Source organism: Muscardinus avellanarius (genome assembly GCF_963383645.1).
Source record: "Muscardinus avellanarius genome assembly, chromosome: 17".
Taxonomy (NCBI): Eukaryota; Metazoa; Chordata; class Mammalia; order Rodentia; family Gliridae; genus Muscardinus; species Muscardinus avellanarius.
Window position 1 is genome coordinate 22,488,938 of NC_137803.1, and position 23,110 is coordinate 22,512,047.

General features: G+C 35.8%; 1 protein-coding gene across 1 annotated transcript in view; it reads right to left on the bottom strand.

Annotated features, from left to right (window-relative positions):
• The window catches only part of DCC (DCC netrin 1 receptor), a gene marked incomplete at both ends in the record, with an annotated part of 1,196,613 nt that overhangs the window by 320,133 nt on the left and 853,370 nt on the right, over positions 1-23,110 (bottom strand). The window contains 2 exons of the mRNA XM_080714768.1: positions 1,218-1,356; positions 2,999-3,147. Coding sequence (XP_080570894.1) covers positions 1,218-1,356; positions 2,999-3,147 — 288 coding nt within the window. The remainder of the gene's footprint in view (positions 1-1,217; positions 1,357-2,998; positions 3,148-23,110) is intronic.

The following is a 23,110-nucleotide window of genomic DNA, read 5'->3' on the forward strand; positions in this document are numbered from 1 at the left end:
GGCATTCAAAAATATGTCAAATCTTTCATTTTTTTAACAAAGAAAAATCAGTCCTAAATTTCATATGGAGAAACAAAAGAGCCAGAATAGCCAGAGCAAGTCTCGGCAATAAGAACCACACTGGAGGCATTACATTTCCTGACTTCAAATTATACTACAGAGCATAGTAATAAAAACAGCATGGCATTGGCACAAAAACAGACACATTGACCAGGGACAGAATATAGAATACAGAAGCAAATCCACATACTTATAGCCAATTGACTTTTTTTCCCAAAGGTGCAAAAAACATATATTGGAGAAAAGGTAAAGCTAAAAGTATACATTTTAATGTTTATTGTTAAAGCATTCAGTGTTTGGTTATTATAATGTTGGTCATTACAGTGTTTGCCATTATAATGAATTTTCACATTAAGAAAAACATGGGAAAATATTTGCCATGTATACTTTTTTTTTTTGGTGGTATTGGGGTTCCTGTAAGTCCTTCTACATCCGGGCTACACTCCCAGACCTATGTTATATTTTTTTTTATTTGGAAACAGGGTCTCTTAAGCCAGCGAGGCTGGCTCCGAACCAGCGCAATTCTCCTGTCTCCGCCTTCCAAGCGCGGGGATTACAAGCGTGCGCCACCACGCCCGGCTGTCATGTATACTTTTAATCATGTGTTCTTTAGAATTATAAATAAATTTGGGCATGGTAGCATGTGCCCGTAATCTCACTACACAGGAGAATGAGACAAAAGGATCATAGGTTTGAGACTAGCCTTAACAACATTTGCTTAGTGAGACTCAGCAAACAAGCAAGATCATATTTCAAAACAAAATATGGACTGAGGCTGTAGCTGAGAGGCTGAATGCCCCTGGATTAAATCTCCAGTACTACATACACAAATAAAGAGAGAGAAATAAAAGAAAAAGTCAATGAAAATGGGTTGCATTAGAGCATTTGCAAAAATAAACACATGCACACAAATAATTTGAACTCTTAAGCAGCAGTCACACCTTGAGGATTATTTATTATTGCATGCTAATACAGAGTAAATCTGAGTTTAGATTTTATAATAATAGATAATAATAGTGTGAGCAATTTCTAACTTATGCTAAAATAATCCATACATAATATTCAGAAAGCCTTCACAATGGAATTTATGACATATACACCAATGGTAGTTCATTCTTATAGAAAATTTGTGATTAAAATTTCAGTTTATAACTTACCATCAGAAAGTGTAACTACCGTGATATCATCAGTAGAAACTCCTGGTCCATAGCGATTATAAGCTAGGAATCGGAGAGTATATTCCGTGAATTTTTTCAGGCCTTCCAGTTTATAAGAGAGTCCATCAACCTCTATATTCTGGAGACATAAAATGCCAAAACTGTTATTAAGGAAGCACATTAAAGCAGAAATGGCAGCCATTCTGTGCAATCAGCGAGTCGGATGTTACTCCTGCTCGTGAAACTACATGCTAGCCTTCTAATGAGTTGTTGTAAAACCTCATTTGTGACACACACTCCCCCTTACAGCCCCAACTACTTGATAGTCTCCTTATTAAAATAGCACCTTGCTATTTTTATAGTCATTAGGCTCCAATTTGTTTTACACCATCCAGAGCCTTGAACAGTAAGAGTTATTCCACCCACTCCAACCCCTGGCAGGCGGAAGGCAGTGTGGAAATGCATGGGAACAGAGATTTGCTCCTGTACCCCAACTGGAATAATTCATCCAAAAGCCAGAGTTTTAGTTAGTTGCCTAATGAAATATGGCCACAGCTCTGGAAATTGTCAGATACTTTGCCATAATTTCTGGCTCCAAAAATGTAGGTTGTGATGTAGGTAGGAACTGTTGTCAGTACTTCACATCCGTAGTCAATGAGGTACTGAAGATGAAAGTCCCTAGGGAAATCAGAGCCAGCGCCCATCAGCTAACTACACAGAATGATCCGCACACTCACATCTATCTTGGGTGGTGCTGTTTTTGAATTTATTTAAATGGGCTAGTGAAGTGCATTACTGAAAGGCTAAAATATATAGAAAAGTACATCGAACAGAGAGTTGAAAAATAAGAGCTAAAACTGGTATGGGAACAGCCAAGAATAAAAGTAGGATCACCTAAGAGCAGCAGCTCAGCTAATGGTGTCTTATAACCTGAGACTAGACCTAAACTTTCTGAATAGAGCTATAGTATAAAAATGTCTTAAATAAAATATTCTGTAAATGCAGTTTATGTAGAAGCATGAAGACCTCTTTTTGGTTGGCAACCTTCACACATCATAGGACTATGATATCTTGAGGCTATGTTTCTATTTAATTGTTTACTTGTCTATATTTTTCCCACATAAAGTTGAGAATGTTCAAATACACATCTCTCTCTCTATATATGATATGTATACATCATATATATCTCACAAAATGAGATTGTTGACTATTATTTTCTTTCCAAAGACTTATTTTCTATGATTTTACTTGATCAACTAGTTTTTCTCTTTTTCAGGCATCGGTAAGAATTATGAATTACAAAGAAAATTCAAAGAGGAGGAGGGTAGGGTTCTAAAAGTAACTTCTGAAAACAGTAAGGAATGACAAGTCACAGTCTGATGGTTAGGACAGAAATAATCAAATATGTAAGAATAAAAAAAGCAGCTTAGCTAAGGCCATTGAATGTAAAGACAATAATCTTATAGGATAAGAATGGAAAATGTAAATATTCCCAGGTCAGATGGGTTAATGCAAATAGAGTTATTCACACTGGCCCAGGCTTGGCCCCAAATTGGCACCCTCTTTATCAATCTTATTTATTGTCCCATTACTTCTTTCATAACAGATTTCAACTACATTGCTTGACGTTTCCAATAACAAGTTTTTTTTAAAATGAATTGCCTGTCTGATGAGTATGCTAAACACTTGACTGCATCAAGAGCTTTCAGGTCTTCTACTTCTCCAGTTCAAAAGCTAGCTCCCCACTAGGTTGATGCTCTGTGACTCCTTCCCTTACCTACCTGTTCTCTCCCTGTGGACACTTCAGTGCAGAATAATCTATAACCTTGGACTGGGCCATTTGCATAGGCAGGGGGTTCCCAGGTAATAAGAATTGAGGTAGGTGAGGTAGATACTGCTTGCAGGTTTTCTACTGGCCCTGGAACTTGCACTGTATAGAAAAGAAATAAATTAGGAAGAAATCAATATAAAACACTAAATAGAAAATAATGAAACTTTAGAATCAAATTTAAAATTCAAGAGAAAATTTATAAAAATTGAATTATTTCATTTTCTAATGAAAGACACTATCAAGGTATATTGGTGTAATGAAAGAAAAGAGTTATATCTGAATCTGAATTCTTAAGCAAAAAAATTTTAAAGAAAAATTTTTCTTCTCTACCAATATATCATTGTCTTTGCTGCTAATAACTATAGAAAGAGAAATATAATTAAGTACTTGAATATTTTGGCTTTACTTATAATTTTAAAAACAGCATAGTTATGGGTAATTTATCCTGTTGTTTTTATTTTAGTCAGCACTTAAGTTTTATTTATTCATTTATTTAAAATATTGCCTGTATTCATTCATTCTTTCTTTCTTTCTTTCTTCCCTTCTTTCTTTCTTTCTTTCTTATTTATTTATTTATTGGTGCTTTGCAATTACACAACATGGTGAGATTCAAAGTCATACAAACAAACACGCACACAGGTTTGGTGTATTTCTCTTCAGGTCTCACCCTGCTACACATGCTTCTCCAAACATTGTAGTAATATTGGGAGTGATATTTTCATACATGGGCATAGCATTATAAAAACTCTCATCATCAAAAGAATATATCAGATAAATAAAATGCTGCCTGATTATAGGTCTTTTAAATACTTTTAGCATTTCCTTTTCAATTTCAGTTTCTAGTGTTCCAAGTTCTCAAATATCAATTACTGTACTTAATCAAGGATAGACAATTTGCCTATTAATGAAATTAGATATAAACAATCCTCAATCACTTAATCAAAATGCTCTGTCCAGGTGTATTTCAAGATTCAGAAATTTTCAAATTTTACTAAGTAAGAGCTTGTATTTCATTTTTTACTCTAAGCAAGAGGTCATACTTTTATACCTAGCAACCTGATGGAGTTTATTTTCTTATGATATTTATTATTGTTCTATTCATAATTAATTCATTATTAATTATTTTATTCTTCCAACCATCCCAAATTTGACCAGCAAGGCCTTCTTTAGGTTGGTTGGTCCCTGTGTCCTTGTGATCTGCCCCTTTCTTTATTGGAGCATTTCCTTTATGTCTGGCCCATCTTGAGCTTGACCTAGCTCTGAAATCAGACATTTCTACAGGAATTTCTGGTTCTTCTTGATGGGGAATGACATTCCAGACAAAGATCAGAATGCCAGTTGTGTTCATGCTATTTGAGTGCCGTCACTTTTAGGTCCTTCCAGTGAGTGAACTAAAAAACACATGCATATATGCCTACATATCCGTAAACTTGTGTTTACATATTTACATATAGTGGAATAGATATCATGCTGATACTTTCATGACTCCCACTCCACTTCATCTCTGCTGGCCTTCTCTCGCTCTTCCATGCCTTATCAAATGCAAACTTTCTTTCACAGGAAGACGCCTCCTTCCAACACATTATGTTTCACAGACATTTTTTCAGTGTTACCCACCTCAATACTCTTCCAGGAAGGAATATTTTTTTCTCTAACAAACACCTGTTCTTCAAAAGGAACTTTTTTTTTTTTCAGGTCTGGGGATGGAACCCAGGGGTATTCCACCTCTGAGCTACACCCCCTGCCCAATTTCTTATTATTTATTTTGAAACCGGGTCTCACTGAGTTGCAAAGGGCCTCACTAAGTGGCTGAGGCTATCTGCAAACCGCAATCCTCTGGTCTCAGCCTTCCAAATGCTGGGATTACAAGTGTGCGCCACCACGTCCGGCTTCAAAGGGAACTTAGAAAGACAATATCGAGAAATGGAGAGTCTCAATTCATGTCACAGTTAATTATAGCTATATAATTATAAATGTACTATAACAAAGAAGTCATTTGGGTTCATAATTAAAGAACAAAATAAAATAAAACCCTATTTGCTTATTTGTTTAACTAGATTGTCACAGTACAATATTTTAAAGAACAGTAATAGAAGCTAGGTGTGGTGATGCATCCCTCTAAACCCAGTACTTGGGAGGCTGGGACAGGAAGGTTGCAATTCTGAAGCTATCTTCATCAACTTAGTGAGATTCTAATTTTCATTTCCAAATAAAAAAAATGAAGAAAGGTTGGTGGTGCAGCTTGGAGGTAAAGTTTCCCTGGTTCAATCACCAGCACCACAAACAACAACCAAAATAACAGTATTTGAAGCACTTTTCATGGTTTTATGATTAGGTATACATTTATAAGAACAGTGTAAACATTTTAAGAGGGGACATGGTTGGTTTGGAGTCTGTTATTCCTCTCAAATAGGAAGATAGAGGGAAGAGCAAGGGTACTAAGCCCCAGTGACCTGCTTAAGATGTTTGTCAAATGTAGTCACCACTCACATAGTATGTACAGGCATGGCCCAGTGGTCTCTAATGGAGTAAATACATGTGCTCCTTCTTGCGTTCTCATGGCTGCACTGAAAGAGCGTTCCTTTTCATGAACACAGCACAAACTGAAAACAAAGACTCAGATTTTTAAGTGGCCCAAATTCTGTCATTCTTTCTGCCTAACATGGAACACATTCAAAGGTAGAAGAGATCAGACAAGGTTTCCCAAGGCAGAAAAATCTACAGAGGAATAGCAGACTAATGAGTAGACTCGCAGATGCCCGAGAGCAGGAAAGAAGAGGCAGTGTTGAGAAACTTTCTACCCATTCAATCCACTATAGAACAATGACCTGCTAAAAAGCAATTCAAATAATTACAAGTTTCAAGGAGCAAAGGAGAAGAGAATGAACTCACACTCTATCTCACCTCTCACATGCACAGCAGGTAACCAATTTTGCAGAAATACTCATAGTGTGAGAAGTGCCATGCTATTCTGTGAGTTTCCAGAGGCTCCAAGAGCAAGAGGAGAAAGTGGTGTCTGTGTGTGTGTGTGTGTGTGTGTGTGTGTGTGTGTGTCCCAACGATGACTATGAGAAAAATCATTCAAGTTTGAAAACTCATGGAAATCAGATAATATCAACCATACAGTAGCTTCCATCAGGCATCGTAGGGAAAATACATCATAAGGATATCAGCAACTCCAGGCTGTAATCCCATAAGAACAAACCTCAGGCCACACTTCCTCTGTTAAGCCATGGCTAAGCCCAGCCATTGACACATAGTTTACTGAATCTTTTTTCCCAGGGAAAGTGGTCAGAAGAGTCCATTTCATTTCATAAATAATAGTAGCAACTGTATTCTCTACAGGGATAACATACATGATGGTTGCTATACAGAAATTATTCAATAAATGTGTGTTGTATTGAATGACTTTAAATACAATGGTCACAGAGTACCATAAGTGACAAATCTAAAATACACTGTCTAGATTTTGATTTTGTTGATTTGGTACCATTACTAAAAGTGGCCAGATATAGTCTAACATACCTGATGAGAAAGTTCGCGTTGGCATCTATGTGTACTGTATGAACATGAACCTCTGAGCTTTTTGCCTGCCTTGTGACTTCTTTATATTTATAAAGCTTAAATGTTATTGATTAGAGAATATTAGGCTGTAAGTACTACACTGGACTCAGTTGGCATGGGTAGTGCAAACCCTAATCATTTACTCATCAATTATATTTGTCTGTCTTCCTAATGGCCTTTGGACACTATTACCAAAAATGTATGCTTGAGTTTCCAGAAGGATTCCAGAGATAATAGACACAGGAAGTAAAAAGGAACATTCAAGGCCTTTAGTTCAAGTATTAATAAGCAATGTCTGTGCTTTTGCCATTTGCCAGCCGAATTAGAACATTCTCTTTGTTGGGGTGAAGTTACCATTTGCCTTTTTTTCCTGAGAAAGGATTGCTCTTCAATACTAAGCTGTTTTCTCCTTTGACATTTTTGTCTTAAAATACGATTTATTTTATGATTTAAAAATACTACAAGATTTTGTTTAATATCCTCACATATTAAGATAGAAATGTCACAAATTTATGTTGGTTTGAATAAATAAAATATCAAAACTTCAAAGGATAACCATCAAATTATACAATTTTTTTCTTTCAGAAAATGCAAGCCTTGCCAGGCATGCTGGCACATGCTTGTGATCCCTGTGCTTGGGAGGCTGAGACAGAAGGATGGCACAGGTTTGGAGCCAGCCTCAGCTACTTAGTAAGGCTCTCAGTAACTTAGTGAGACCCTGTTTCCAAATAAAATATAAAATAGGTCTGGGAGGCTGGGCATGGTGGCGCATACTTGTAATCCCCGCAATTGGGAGGTGGAGACAGGAGGATGGCGCAGGTTTGAAGCCAGACTCGCTAGCTTAAGAGACCCTGTTTCCAAATAAAAATATAAAATAGGTCTGGGAGTATAGCCCGGAAGTAGAAAGCCTCTGGGTTCCAACCCCATCCCCAGTACCACCAAAAAAAAAGAAAGGAAAAAGAAAAAAAAAAAAAGAAATTCAAGCCTTCTGATGAGTACTTCACAATGTTTTCGTATCAAGACAGTCTTGACACTAGTTATTAAATGCTTATTTTTATTCACAAAAATGCTATAAATTCCAACCTATGAATTCTCTAGTGTTTTTTCTTTGAGTAATATCATATATAGATGACATATCATATACATATATATATATGTATACAGTTGTGAGCTTATTCAAATACACATATATAAAGTATATATTTAAATACAATTAATATACCCTTATGTATATGATATATTACATACACAGGAGCTGAAAACCAGAGAATAAAAAGGGAGATTCAAAATGCTCAACAATGGAATTAGATGTGAAATCAATATGGTTAACAGCCTCAGCTTTCCATTTCATTACATTTTTGTATGTCAGTCAAGAAACGTAATGGGCTTAACTGCTCATCATTTCTAAGATGTCTGTAATAGTCTCCACTGATCCCCTCAGTTGGACAATAATTTTGTGGCAAACTGCATCTAATTTTTCTCCATTTCCATTGAAGTTACCTATTCTTCAAAGAATAGAAAGATTTCAGAGCATACGCATAATCTATGCAAGTAACTCGTCAATCAATGTCAGTCTACTGAACTACCTTTTTTAAATTTCAATATTGAATTACAGTAGAAATTCATTATAACACCTGTATCTAAGAAGAAATTAAATAGTTATATTGGAGTAAATGAGATGTATTACATGTCACTATTTGTACTGGAAACTGAAAATTCTGACTATATATAAATTTGTAGGATAAAAAAGCACTTTTTAATGAGATCTTTTTGCATATCAACGCAAAAACGGTATATAAAAGTTAGACAAATCTTTAATAACATATGTTTAATCACATATAACATAATCATATGAAAGACAGTGTATGTGTATATTTGTGTGTATGTGCGTGAGAGAGAGAGAGAGAGAGAGAGAGAGAGAGAGAGAGAGAGATTCTACCATGTTTAATGAGGTACAGTTGATTATTTATATATGATAGGAGATATGATATTCCTGTCTCTATGATAGGAACCTTTTCCTGTCATCAAGAGTCTATGATTCCTCTGAAATTGCATGCATATTTTCAAATGTAATATGATTATTTTGAGATGTATAAGTCCATAGTTTCTGTTATTTTGGTCTTTGATCTTCGATGTGATAACTTCTGATTGGTTGAGATGACATGATCAGTTTCTTTGGTTTTAAAAAATCAGTGATAATTTATCATCAAATCATTTGTTGTGATTGCTAATCCTATTATGATAGGAAATATGATAATAATTTCTTTTTAAAGACATTTATGATTTGTAAATAAATAATGTTTCCAAAGCTTAAATATGTTTGTGAACTAGACTTCTTTATCACTTTCCAAATCATGAGTATTTCAAAGACAGTGGAGTTAATCTGGTTTTAATTCGCTAAACATTTTCAAGATATTATGCCTTCTGATGATCAAGGAGTCTTAAAACAAAAGAGAATTAACTTCCTTTTGTCTCTATTACTTCTCCTTCTATTTCTATAAACTATCCATCTACTAATTCACTTTACTGATTTTTAGAGACTTTAATTATTATTTTAATTGGTGCATTGTAGTTATGCAACGTAAAGGCATACAAGATGGTAGAGGCATATAGGCACACATCACTTACCTAGCCCTTCCACAATTCACACCCTATTTCCTTCCCCCTCCCTCCTTCTCATGTTTGACTTAGTGATTGACTTGATATGCTTGTGAACGTACATCATGTACATTAGAAAATTTCCCTCTTCTCCCTTTTCATATCCCTCAGTTGGGTCACCTTATTTGCTTCTCTATGGTTTCTCCTCCTTAGTCTAGAGTTCTTCCTATTACCCTTTACTCCTTAGCTTCCACATATTAGGGGGAACATCTGATTTTTAAATTTTAGTGGCTGACTAATCTCACTTAGCAAAATGTTCTCCAGTTCTATCCCTTTCCCCACAAATGACATATTTTTCTGCTTTATGTCTGAGTAAAACTTGATTGTGTACATATTTCATAGCTTTGTAATCCATTCATCTGTTGATAGACATCTTGGCTGGTTCCATAGTTTGGCAGTTGTGTGGCTATGACCATAGATCACATGCATTAGTATGTGTCTTAATTAGTGTAGGTCTTTAATTTGGTAATTAAAGAACTTAATTATGATAAAATATGTTTCTCGGAAAAAATCTTGAGTTTTAAATAATCTTTTTCAAATAAGAATATGAATATAGAGGTTTCAAAGACAAAGTTTGAAAAGGACCAAGGTGTGCCACTATCTTAATAATGCCGAACAAGACATATGCCTCAGCCATTAGACTAATGTATCTCAGTGAGAAGTTCAAAATTAAGATAAATGTTAATGCTACACAATATGGAGTTGAACATTTAGGTATTTCAAGTTTTGTTTTCAAAAGTCTTTGTAGTACAATTAGTTCTAATGTTCCTAAATCATCAGTTTAATGACCTCTTTTGTTTGTTTTAGAACCAAATTAAGAAGAGTTTGAAAAAAAAACTGAATATTTTGTAATTCTAATAATAACCTATACCTCATATTCCCTCAACTCAGGACAAAATTCTGAGAATGATTATATCTTTTTATCAGTTTACTAATTTAAAAATTCTTGAGTATTTTTAAAGATGGATAACAAAGAATATAAGTACTTATCTTTAGATATCTACATAGATTTACACTACAAAGCTCTCCTCCTTGAAGTAGCAGCTTCTATTGCCAATGATTTTCTCAATTAGCATATTTCCAATGCAAATCATTTCTGCAAACATTTGCACTCATTGATAATAAAGCACATACTTTGATTATCTCCTTGATTTTTTTTTTTCTGTAGTTAACAGCTTTTGTGATATTTTGGTGAAATCTCTTTCTATTCTGTATGAGAAATGTGACATCAAAAAGCCTGCAGGCAATGTCATTATTAACATAATGAAAACTTTTGCCGGGTGTGGTGGTGCACACTTGTAATCCCCATGAATGGGAGGCGGAGACAGGAGGATCATACAGGTTCGAAGCCAGCCGCCCTGGCTTGAGAGACCGTGTTTCCAAAAAAAATAAAAAATAAAAATAAAATAAAAAAATATATATATATATTTAAATATATATAAATAAATATATATAGGTCTGGGAGTGTAGCCTGGAAGTAGAAGGGTTTCCAGGAACCCCAGTACCACCAAAAAAACCCTACAAAAAAACAAAAAGACAAAAAACAAACAACACACACACAAAAAAACAAAAACTCTTTTTGAAGGAACTATACATAGTTAGGAGAAAGGACAGTAATTTGGAAAGAAAGAAGCAAAAACTATAGGGTAGGTTTCTATTATGTAATCAGAGAAGCCTAGTAAGATTGAATTGGAGAAAACAATTAGTACCTGTTCATTTTGCTTTGGGTTTTAATGGTTACTATTTGCTAAACTAACTCCCCCCATCTATCTATCTATCTATCTATCTATCTATCTATCTATCTATCTATCTATATGTTGTGTATGTGTGTGCAAAGATGTAGAGAATCAATATATATGTATATACTAATAAAGACAAATTTGTATGTCAAATAATAATTCTTATAAGTATCTCATATATACACATACATATCAATTAATGGACATTTTGACAGCCTAATATAAATAGCTCTGAAGATTCTTTCTCAGTAAAAAATAGTCTTGAAAGTATAATTCTTGTGAATCAACTAAGAACTTGAAGGGGTTTGATAATAAAAATGATTATAGGAATTGACCGCAAGATAAAGTCATTCTAGGAAGGTAGCTCAGAATTTTTTATACTAAAACAACCAAGTAGTAATATATATTGCTAATACATGTTAAGTATTTTGAATTTTACTTTGGAAAGCAAAGAAAATGTCTCGAAATGCAAAATGTAGTGAAGATTTCAGTCTTTGTGGTTGAGATCTTGGGTCATTTAAACTGGAGACTTCTGAGTAATGTGTAAGTCAACTGTTTTTATGACATAAAAAATCCTGCCTAAAATATGACACACTGAGGATAAAAGATCTCAGCCAAATGTGTTTCATTTTACCTAAGACATATTAAAGTCAATCACTAAGCCAAGCATGAGAAGGAGGGAAGGGGAAGAAATGGGGAGGGAATTGAGAAAGAGCTAATTGGGTAATTTGTGCATGTATGTTTCCACCGTCTTGTATCCCATTAAGATGTATGACTAAGCCGGGAGTGGTGGCCCATGATTGTAATCCCCGTGCTTGGGCGGCGGAGACAGGAGGATCGCGCAGGTTCAAAGCCAGCTGCGCTGGCTTAAGAGACCCTGGTTCAAAAAAAAAAAAAAAAAAAAAAAAAAAAAAATATATATATATATATATATATATATATATATATATATATATATATATATAATAGGTCTAGGAGTGTAGCCTGGAGGTAGAAGGGCTTCCAGGAACCCCAGTAACACCAAAAAATAAATAAATAATAAATAAATAAATAAAACAAGTAAAAAAGAGAAATTACAAATGGTATCAACATAACATAGGACTTTTTTTTTTTTTTTTTTTTTTTTTTGGTGGTACTGGGGTTCCTGGAAGCCCTTCTACCTCCGGGCTACACTCCCAGACCTATTTTATATTTTTGAAACAGGGTCTCTTACGCCAGCACGGCTGGCTTCGAACCTGTGCGATCCTCCTGTCTCCGCCTCCCAAGCGCAGGGATTACAAGCGTGCGCCACCACGCCCGGCTAACATAGGACTTTTTAAAGCAAAGGCTGGCCCAAGCAAGAGAGAGCCACTAATCACTGAAATAGTTTTAAAGCAGGTTTTTTTGTGGTTGTTGTTTTGTTTTTGAGAGTCTAGGGATGGAACTCAGAGGCATTCAAACTCCGAGATACACCCCCGCCCTATTTTTATTCTTTATTTTGAAATAGGGTCACATTAAGTTGTGGAGGGCCTCACTAATAGCTGAGGCTGTCCACGAACCTAGATCCTCCTGTCTCAGCCTTCCAAATGCTGGGATTACAAGCATGTGCCACCATGCCCGGCAAAAGCAGTTATTTGTTTTTTGTTTTTGTTTTGGTGGTACTGGGGTTCTTGGAAGCCCTTCTACCTCCGGGCTTCACTCCCAGACATATATATATATGAAACAGGGTCTCTTAAGCTAACACTGCTGGCTTTGAACCTGCACGATCCACCTGTCTCCGCCTCCCAAGCACAAGGATTACAAGTGTGCGCTACCACGCCCGGCTAAAGCAGGTTTTTAAAATACTGAATTCTGAGCCGTGTGTGGGTGGCACACGCTTGTAATCCCCGCGCTTGGGAGGCTGAGACAGGAGGATCACACAGGTTCAAAGCCAGCCTCAGCTACTCAGTGAGGCTTCCAGCAACTTAGTGAGACCCTGTTTCCAAATAAAATATAAAAACGGTGTGGGAGTATAGCCGGAGGTAGAAAGCCTCTGGGTTCCACCCCCAGTATCACCATAATAATAATAATAATAATAATAATAATAATAATAATTAATAATAATATAAAAATACTGAATTCTAAAATAAACTTTCTAAATATTTCATGCCAAAAAACAGATTAGTGAAGGCATGATATAATATAAACCAAATATTATTGACTTAAAATTTCCTCCCTCCTCCATGAAATAGTATGAGTCTGGTTATTCTTCATTGTGATTGAAAAGCTTAGATAAAAGGACCAGATTTTGAAGTCTAATCATACTTTATATGTGTTTACCATTCAGTGCTCTCTCCAGGATTGCTAAATATTTTACATCTAGCAATTTTTAAGAAAATTATTCAAAGAGAACAAACACACACAATAAAATAAACATAGAGATGAATAATAGACTTAATATAATAGATATAATTAAGTATAGAAGAGTTCCAAAAACAAATCTATCAATGAGTATAAAAGCAGATAGGATTGGTAATGGGGAGTTTTGGTAATAACATTTCTTGAAGAACAACTAAGAATTTTACTGATGAAAAATAAAGAAATAAAAAGAAGAATCAGGATGTTTCAAGGATGAAGGACAAATCTAACAATTCAGGAAACCCTGACATGAATGAGTTTGATGGATAATGGTCTTGGCATTGGTCTTTCCAAAATAGAAAATACAAGCTGGTAAATGGAAAACTACAATTTCACTTGGGGGAAGGCTTGAGATGATGAATTCAAGTAAAAATATTGAAAATAGTTTCAAGGTGAACTATATTACCAATGACACAGTTAATCTGATATTGAAGAACCAAGCCACTCTTTCCAATACATGGAACTATCATAAAATTTCCTTTCCGTTTTGTTAAGCACCATCAACAAATAAAGGAATATTCTACCCATTTTAGAAAAATGTCATATCTCTCATGATACATAAAGCTTAAATTTTCATCTTTTTTGTTAGAATAACAAATATTCTAATGTTAAAATAATCAGTTTGAAACAAGTATTTACAAAAATTTCTAATTTTCAAATGAATTCTTCAGGACATTTTTTTTTCTTGGTGCTACTGGGGTTCCTGGAAACCTTTCTACATCCAGACTACACTCCCAGATCTATTTTATATTTTTATTTGGAAACAGGGTCTCTCAAGTCAGCAAGGCTGGCTTCAAACCTGCGCGATCCTCCTGTCTCCGCCTCCCAAGCGCGGGGATTACATCTTATAAAAAACTTTCAAATACAAATAGTGGAAAAGGGGACGCTCTCTTTGAGATAACTGGTGTGGGAAAATAATTAAAAGATTCAAGTAGAAATGAAACATGTTATTTAGCAGTAGTGTATTCTTGGTCCAGAATATATAAATATTCTGAACATGATTTTCTCAGAAGTTCTTAGTTTGTATATCACAGAGCTATTATAAGATTATGGAATCAGGCGTGGCGGCACACACTTGTAATCCCAGCACTGGGGAGGTGGAGACCAGAGGATTGCAGTTTGCGGATAGCCTTGGCTACCTAGCGAGGCCTCTTGCAACTCAGTGAGACCCTGTTACAAAAAAATATAAAGACTGACGGGCTTGGTGGCATATGCTTGTAATCCCCACGCTCCCCACGCTTGGGAGGTGGAAACAGGAGGACTGTGTTGGTTTGAAGCCAGCCTCACTGGCTTAAGAGACCCTGTTTACAAACAAAAAATATAAGAAAAGGTCTGGGAGTGTAGACTGGATGTAGAAGGATTCCATCCCCAGTACCAGAAAAAAAAATTATATATATATATATATATATATATATATATACATATATATATATATATAGAGAGAGAGAGAGAGAGAGAGAAGAGAGAGAGAGAGAAGAGAGAGAGAGAGAGAGAGAGAGAGAGAGAGAGAGAGAGAGAGAGAGACAGACACTAAAAAATAGGATCGGGGTGTAGCTTGGAGATAGAATGCCCCTGGGTTCTATCCCAAGTACCGCAAATATATATATATGAGATGACACAGGAAGCAGAGCATTGGAAATTATATGATATTGTTATTATTGTCTAAAACCCATAAACTTCGAATTTTGGTTCCCTCCCTAGACAATCAATGGAAAAATATTCTCTTCTTAATTCTCATGATTATTAGAAGAACATGGAGAGATGCTGTATGTGAGGAGGGATGCGAAGCATTGCATAGCACTGATGTTTAATCGGTGTAACATGAGACTTGACCAGAATTATGTTTATAAGTCTAAACTTGCCGAAAGGATGTTTCATAAAAAGGAAAAGGTGTGCCTGTGTCATCACAACTTGAGTGTTTTCAATTCATTAAGAATAACCCATATAGAGCTACAATTTTGTTCTATTTCTGTAACATGCAGGCCATACACTGATGTTTAATTCTTATAGAAGAGTCACAAACAGAAAGCCCCAGGAAGAGCATTTGCTGGTTTCTCACACTTAGTTCACAATGATTTGAAGATACATTTCTTCACATACATCTTGGCTCTATATAAATGAATGTGCATCAAAGAAGCAAGTATCTTCAGCTTATGCACATCCCAGAGTGCTTCCAATGGTGATAATGTAACCACATCCCAGCAACCTTTGCTGAAGTTGACCTGTACTATGATCGGAATGAAAAAATATCAATATATAATGTTTGAAGTTTTAATAGAGCAATAAATGGCATGTATAGATTATTTTTGTAAAAGATCCTTGCTATCATTTGTTAGAAGAGAAGGAAGTAGCCATTTTTAGCAGTCAAGTGAGCATATTTTTTATAAGGGCAAAAAGATCCTACCTTAAAAGATACCGTCTCTTTAGGTAAGAAATTAATTGTTTATCTATTTCTAGACTTTAAAAGATAAGCAAATGCTTTGGGTAAAGTGGCTCATTTGAAAGGAATTATAAATTAAAGAAGAAATTTGGAATTCTATTCTCCTGACACATAGGCTTCACAGAAGTCAGAATTTTGGGCTACCCTGAAACAGGAAATGCCATCACATCTTCTTTAATAAATCTTTGTTACAGAGACCAGCAGAAAAGAGTATAACGCCCAGAGTCAGGAAGCATGGGTTCAATCCAGACCCTTCTTCATTCAGGTTCTGTGGCTGAGATAAAGATACTCAACATATTTGAGCTTCAGTTTCCTTACCTTTAAAAGTAGGGTTTAAACAATGGTTAGCTGTAGGTTTGTTGTGAAGATTAACAACAAATAACTTATGAATAGTGTTTAGAAAAAAGACACTACTCAGTACAAATTAACTGTCTTTTACTGTATCAGGCACTGAAAGAAAATGATGGCTTCCATAGATCTCACAGTTGAAGGTGTCATGACCACAAAGAGCCAGAAGAGAAGAGAAGAAGGGTGCGAGACTTCTAGAGGCCAGAGAGACTATATCAGGCCTTAATGACCTTGGGATAATTTGGGTATTTTATTCTAGGAATCAGAAAGAAGTTAGTAGCTTTAAAAATATTGTGCTCTACTATTTAAAGACTACATTTGAGAGGACAAAAGTGGGTGTTGGAGGACAAGCTGGTAGAGTATCTGAGTTAGCCGAAAGAAAGAGGTTAAAAGCTTGAATTAAACGGACGGTGTTGAAAATGAAGAGAAGATGACAGATGTAAGACCTACGTGAGAGGTCAAATTAACAGAACTCAGGTTGGAGAATGGGAGTGAAGAGGATAGAGGGGGATAGCAAATGACCTGCAGCCAGGTGTGGTGGTATACACCTATAATCTCAGAACTTGGGAGGCTGAGACTAGAGGATCATAGGTTTGGGGACAGCCTCAGGAACATAGCAAGACACTCAGAAAACTAGAGGACCTTGTTTCAAAAACAAGTGAACAAAAAATACAAAGGGCTGGGTTATATTTTGGAGAAAGAATGTCCCCGAGTTGAATCTCTAGTACAAAGAAAAAAGAAGAAGAAAAGAAAAAACAAGACACTGGCCTACATAGCTAGCTGGGCAATTTGAGATTTGAGTGGTCTTCTCTGAGATGGGAAACACTGAAATAGACTAAATTGGGCAGGCATGTGGGTGTTGCCATGGGGGTGGGTGAATACTACAGTTTTAGCACCACATTGGGTTCGAGGTACCTCACTATTTAGAGATTGCTCAGCTGGTTATTTATTCTCATACATACAGTCAAAATGCAGTACTTTTCTCCATCTCCACCCTTCTTTCTCTGAATTTCTCAGACACCAAGCTATGAATACTTCTATGAATGGCCTCATCACATACCTTTTTACCATTTCAGCTCTTTATTTCCTCTACAATTTTCTGGGTTTTTTATTTGTTTGTTTTGTTTTCCATTTATAGTCAGCTGCTTTTCAGGAATGTCAGCTGGTCTCCAGATCTTGTGATCATCTGTTTATGCTGTTTCTGCCTAACTTAGTGCCTCTAAAACTGACACCTTGATCCCTTTTAAGAAAATCAAAATAATTGTTATAATTAAAACATCAGTCTATGCAAAAGCATTTCTTTCTGAGTTATTAATTGAAAGATAATGAAAATTTTTGCTTACTTGCTCTCTTGATACTTGGTAAAAAGAGACCAAGTTTAAATATCTCTCCTTACAGCAGCCACAATAAAAATTCCAGTAACAATGATGCTGGGTACATATCTGACCTTGACAATGCTGAAATTAATATTCACTTTGTGAATATTCTGACATTTATCACAGAGAAGCACCTTTAATGCCCTTACACATACATGCATGTGAGAGAAAGATTGATAATCACACAGGGCAGAAAACCTAGCTGTCCTGTATCTCTAGGAACCATCTAAAAGGCTCCCAGTCTGCTGCCTGAACAACCCTGAGGATTAAGTTTATTTTATTTTCAGTATTCAAAAGATAAGAAGTTTATTAACCACTTGGAAGATTTGGGTTTGTTCAGAGATAGTGGAAAGAAGACAGACTTTAGTAGTAAATCATCACATAGAAGGTGGAGAGTGACTTTAGTGAAACTGAACACAGGAACCGTGGTTTACTGCTAGGGATCAAAAACATCTCTTTTCTTTCTCTATACCCAGCTCTTTTGCTTTTATTCCCATTCATGCCATAAATTGTCAGACCAATTGAAAATAAATTAACTCATGTTCAAAGGCTATTATTATAAAGTCGAATAAGTGTGGAGTAAAGTAAGACAAATAATGGTTAAATATTAAAGTGAGATCATACTTTCAGAAATAAATTCTTATAGAAGGCATAAATTGGACCATAGCATATCAGTAACTGAAACTCCATTTAATGTAAGGCTGGCAACCTTCCTGAAATCTTGGCTGGAATAAGACACAAGGATACACATGTCAGCTATCACTGTCTAATAGAAATATAATGTTGTGAATTCTCATGTGTAGCTTATACTTTCTAGTAGGCATAAAAAAGTAAAAGTGAACTAAGTAAAATTAATTTTTAATAGCATATTTTAACCTGATATATATAAAATTCTATCATTTCAAAACATATCAATATAAAATGTAATGAGATATTTTCCCTTTTTTGTGGTGGTACTGGGTATTTAAACCAGGGAATTCTAATTCTGAGCTACATCCCAGCCCTATTTAATTTTTTATTTTGAAACAAGTTCTCACTAAGTTGTGGAAGGCCAAGTTGCTGAGGCTAGCCACAAACCTGCAATCCTCCTATTTCAGTCTCCTAAGTACTTGGATTATAGGCATGTACAATCATACTTAGCTCTTCATAAATTTTTTAACTGTCTTTAACATGCTGTGTATATTTCACACTTGTAGCACACCTCAACTCAGGCAAATCATATTTCAAGGGCTCAGGAGGCACTTGTGGTTAGTGGTTCCCATGGCACTGCAGATACAAACCATCCTCATAGGATAATCCCCAAATTCTTGGACAGTAATGAGACCCGGAATTCAATACTTTCAAAGAGTTGAAAAAATAGTGTAAAACCATTGATGGCATAAAACAAATCATATTACAGTGGTAAAATTAATCAAGCTGCTAAATTTAAACACTGCCATAATCTAAAATGTCAGTAATGTGTTATATTAATCTTAGTGCTTACATATGACAATAAATGATGAAATATATCACTAGAAGTAAGAGCAACTAAATTATGAGTTCTAAGCATTTTTGTGAAGAGCTGGAGATGAACTCTAAGTAAATAAAAAATAGAAATAGTCACTATTATTTTTTTGTTCTACTTCAAGGCAGGAGAGGGATTGGTATCAAGACGGCTAGGTGAGGGCTAAAATCAAGAAAGTGTTCTATAAAAGGGAGTAAAAATTATGATCCTGGAATGTTTCTCAGCATTAGTGTTTAACATAACTCATCCAAGCTGGCTAATTCTCAACAATGTTGGGATCTTAAAAATATTATGTTGCCATAACTAGATTTTCTAAACTAATTGTTAACAATGGTGAATTACAATAATTTTAACTCATTAATAATCTTTTGTTAGAATGTAGCTAATGCTTTTTTCCCATTTCCCCAAAATTGCCATGATTAATGTTAGCTTACACACATGTACACACACACACACACACACACACACACACACACACATAGAGAGAGTTTTAGCAATATACTAGTAATATTATAAGTTCAAACCTTATATTTGACACTATTAGTTTTGTCACATTTAATTTTGTCACATATAATGTAGAAGTTGGGATGGGTCAGAATTCTCATTTAAAGAATATTTTATAAGCACAGAAAATTGCTATGGGCTAAAGTTGATAGATTTTAAGATAATGACACATAACTACCATTTCAGGCCATAAGCATTAAAATTAGAACCTAATGCAGGTACAGTGATGCACGCCTGTAATCCCAGTATGTGGGAGGTTGAGAGAAGAGAAATATAGATTGGAATCTAGACTCAACAGCAACTTAGTGAGATGCTATTCCAAAATAAAATATGAAAAGGGCTGAGGATGTAGCTCAGAGGTAGAATGGCCTTGGGTCCAATCTCCAGTACCAAAAGCAAAACAAAACAAAACCAGAGCCCAGATGTTGGCATCAGGAAATGGGAGGACAGGATTGTGAGGGTTTTCCAACTGCAGGTGAATTAGGAAAGTGGAATGTGGTCCATGTCAGCAATGGTTCTCAGTTGGCTCAGCCAACTGCATCCCGGGGACTCTCACACTTACCAGTGTCCTTAGGTCATCTAAACAATTCGGCTAGACTTAACATTTAGGAAATGGTGTGTCCTACTACCGACAAAGCAGAGTTAGCATTTGGGAGAGAGGAAGAAGGTAGAAGTATATCAGGTATAATTATTAAGATGTCAGAGATATCACTCAATACCAATATTTCTTCCTTGTTGAGAGATAATGATTGAAATGATTAAAGATAAAAGCTAACTTCTTAACCAATCAAAAGAATATGCATATGCATATATTTTATATGTGTATACTATATAAATTTTATAATCTGTACATGCATCTTATATATATTATATATATTCTTTATAATTTGCTTACTTCTCTATCAGCATACATTTCATCTCTTTCTTTTTGTAGGGTAATATACTGGGCTGAATAGTACTCTACATCCATGTGTTCATGAAACCTCTGAAGGTAGCCTTAAAACAAGTGTCAAGAATTTCTAGCCACCACCAGGAGCCATAAAAAGGCAACAAAGGCTTTTATCACACCACCTTTAGAGACCACAGCCCCAATGACACTTGGATTCTAGACTCCTCAGCTCCAGCATGGTGAGAGAAGACATTGGAACTGTTTTAAGTTACCCAGTTAGGTGCTCTGTTAGGACAGCCTAGGAAATTATTACATGCAGTGAAAAAGGTAATGACTTCTTGAAAAGTATTTATCAAAATAGAAATATCTCATTCTAGAACCCAGGCCTTATGCTTATTACTTCATGCTGTTTTGATATATAGAAAGATAGATGAAATGATCTCAATTCTTCTGTGAACCAAGTAAATCAGGAATCTAGATGTAAAGGTAGTGACCCTACCAGTTTAATAATTCACCCGTGACTGGCCTTAAATCTTCTGGTCTATAAAGGCTATCTTTTGTAGAGTTTAGTGGTTGCAAGTTATTATCTCAATGTTCTTTATGGATTCCTGTCTGATTGAGAACACTGGGTAAATATTTTTGCACTTTTTGGTGCCCTGATTTAGTGGACAATCTGTGATTCCCCAAGATACAGAAAGAGGAAAAGGACAGGTATGTCAGAAGCCAAAAGGCAAATTTCTTCATAGTTCTGAGGCCTTCATTTGGCCTTTTACCAGGCTTTCTGCCTGTACAACTCTGATGAGCTCATAGAATAAGAAGAATCCACCTGTGGGTCATCCCTAAATGGACAACCCATTAGAACTCAATCTCTTGTCTCATGAACAGAGGCAAAGTACACATTAGAACACAAGTTGGCTCTGGGTTAAAACTTTCATTGGCAATGATTTTCTTCTTTCAGAAGGATTCCTTGGAAAATCTCGGGCAGCTAGAAACCTGGGCTACATATCTGAGGCCACCTTTAAGTCAATTCTCTTTCCAGTATTAGCAATATTAAATTATACTCCAAAGGCCTGATAAAAAATATTTCTAAAAAGGAGGTTTTTCCAGGGAGGACAAATACTTGAGCATCCTCTGAGTATGGCACCATGTATACATCTGGAGTTAATTCACTCGGGATCTGTAGGATACACATGTTTTGTAGTATATAACATGGAAAGTTCTCCCATGGTTTTCCAACAATGGTACCATCATTGTCACTATTAGAAGCTAAATTCTGCATTGCACAATATGATGGCATGGCTATATATGATATATTATGTTTATATTCAAAGACGTATGCAGTATTTGCTTTAAGTTCACAGTATGAAAATAATGTTTGCACATTTTTAACAGTCAAACTTAACATGTTAAAAAAAAAAAGAATTTCTTAAGTAGGACATGGTGACACAAATCTATAATCCCAGTACTCAGGAGGCTGAAACAGGAGGATCACAGGTTTGAGACGAGCCTCTTAGTAACTTAGCAAGGGCCTCTGTGACTTAGTGAGACCCTGTTTCAAAAATAAAACTAAAAAGGGGTTGGGGGAATAGCTCAGAGAATTCTCCTGAGTTAAGTCCTCAGTACCACAAAAAAAATATGATTTGTTTTCAAAGTCACTTCCCTTCCTATGTACCTTCAAAATTATCTTCTTCAGTTTTCTGATTCTATTAAATTAAGCTATCATTCACCCACTACTTTTTTTTTTACCTTTTTTATTTTTCTTTTACAAGTGAATTGTACTCATACATCTTGATGCGGTCCAGGGTCATAGAGACATATTTGCACAGAGCACTTGCTGAGCCCTCCCCCAGTTCCCACCCTGCTCTCTCTCTCCCTCCTCACCTTCCCATGCTCAACACAATGATTGGCTTTGGTGAATTTGCATATGTACTGATGTCCATTGAGGTGTTTCCCTTTGCAAGTCTTCTTTCTTCCTCCCATCTCCCTCAGTTAGGTCCCCTCCTTCACTCCGCTAAGATTTCTCCTTCTTTGTCTAGAGTAGCTCCTGAGTTCTGATTTCTCCCTAGCTTCTGCATATGAGGGAGAACATCCACTATTTTACTTTTTGTGACTGACTAATCTCACTTAGCACTATATTCTCCAATTCCATCCATTTCCCTGCAAATGAGATAATTTTGTTCTTTCCCAAACCCTAAGAGTAAATTTTACTACTGTCTTTTCCCCCATATCTAGCTCAATATCTTGTTCCTGTCTTCCAAAGGTATCCTGGATTCTTTCTGTTTTCAACTTCTCCAAAAGTACCTTGAAAACCTAAGCTATATCTTGATTAAGCTACTTCAGTAGCCTCCTCCTCTTTGTGGTTCTGTTTTAAACATGAAAGCAAACTAAGTTACCCACTGCTGAAGACACTCCTTCACTAAGAGTGAATCCAGATTTTCTAATGTGTCTTCCAAGGTTTCTCAGCATGAGTCCCTACCACCTCTCAACACCATCTCTGCCCCCATTCCTGGCTCTTGCTTCTCTATAGTCCAGCCATCTCTTGCTTTTCCCTTACAAGGTCCTGGCAATTCCTTAATAGTTGAGATGCCTCCCCCCAGATCTGAGGCAGCATTGCCCCAAATTCACCAGATCGTTCCCTTAAATGCTCCTTATATAATATAAGAA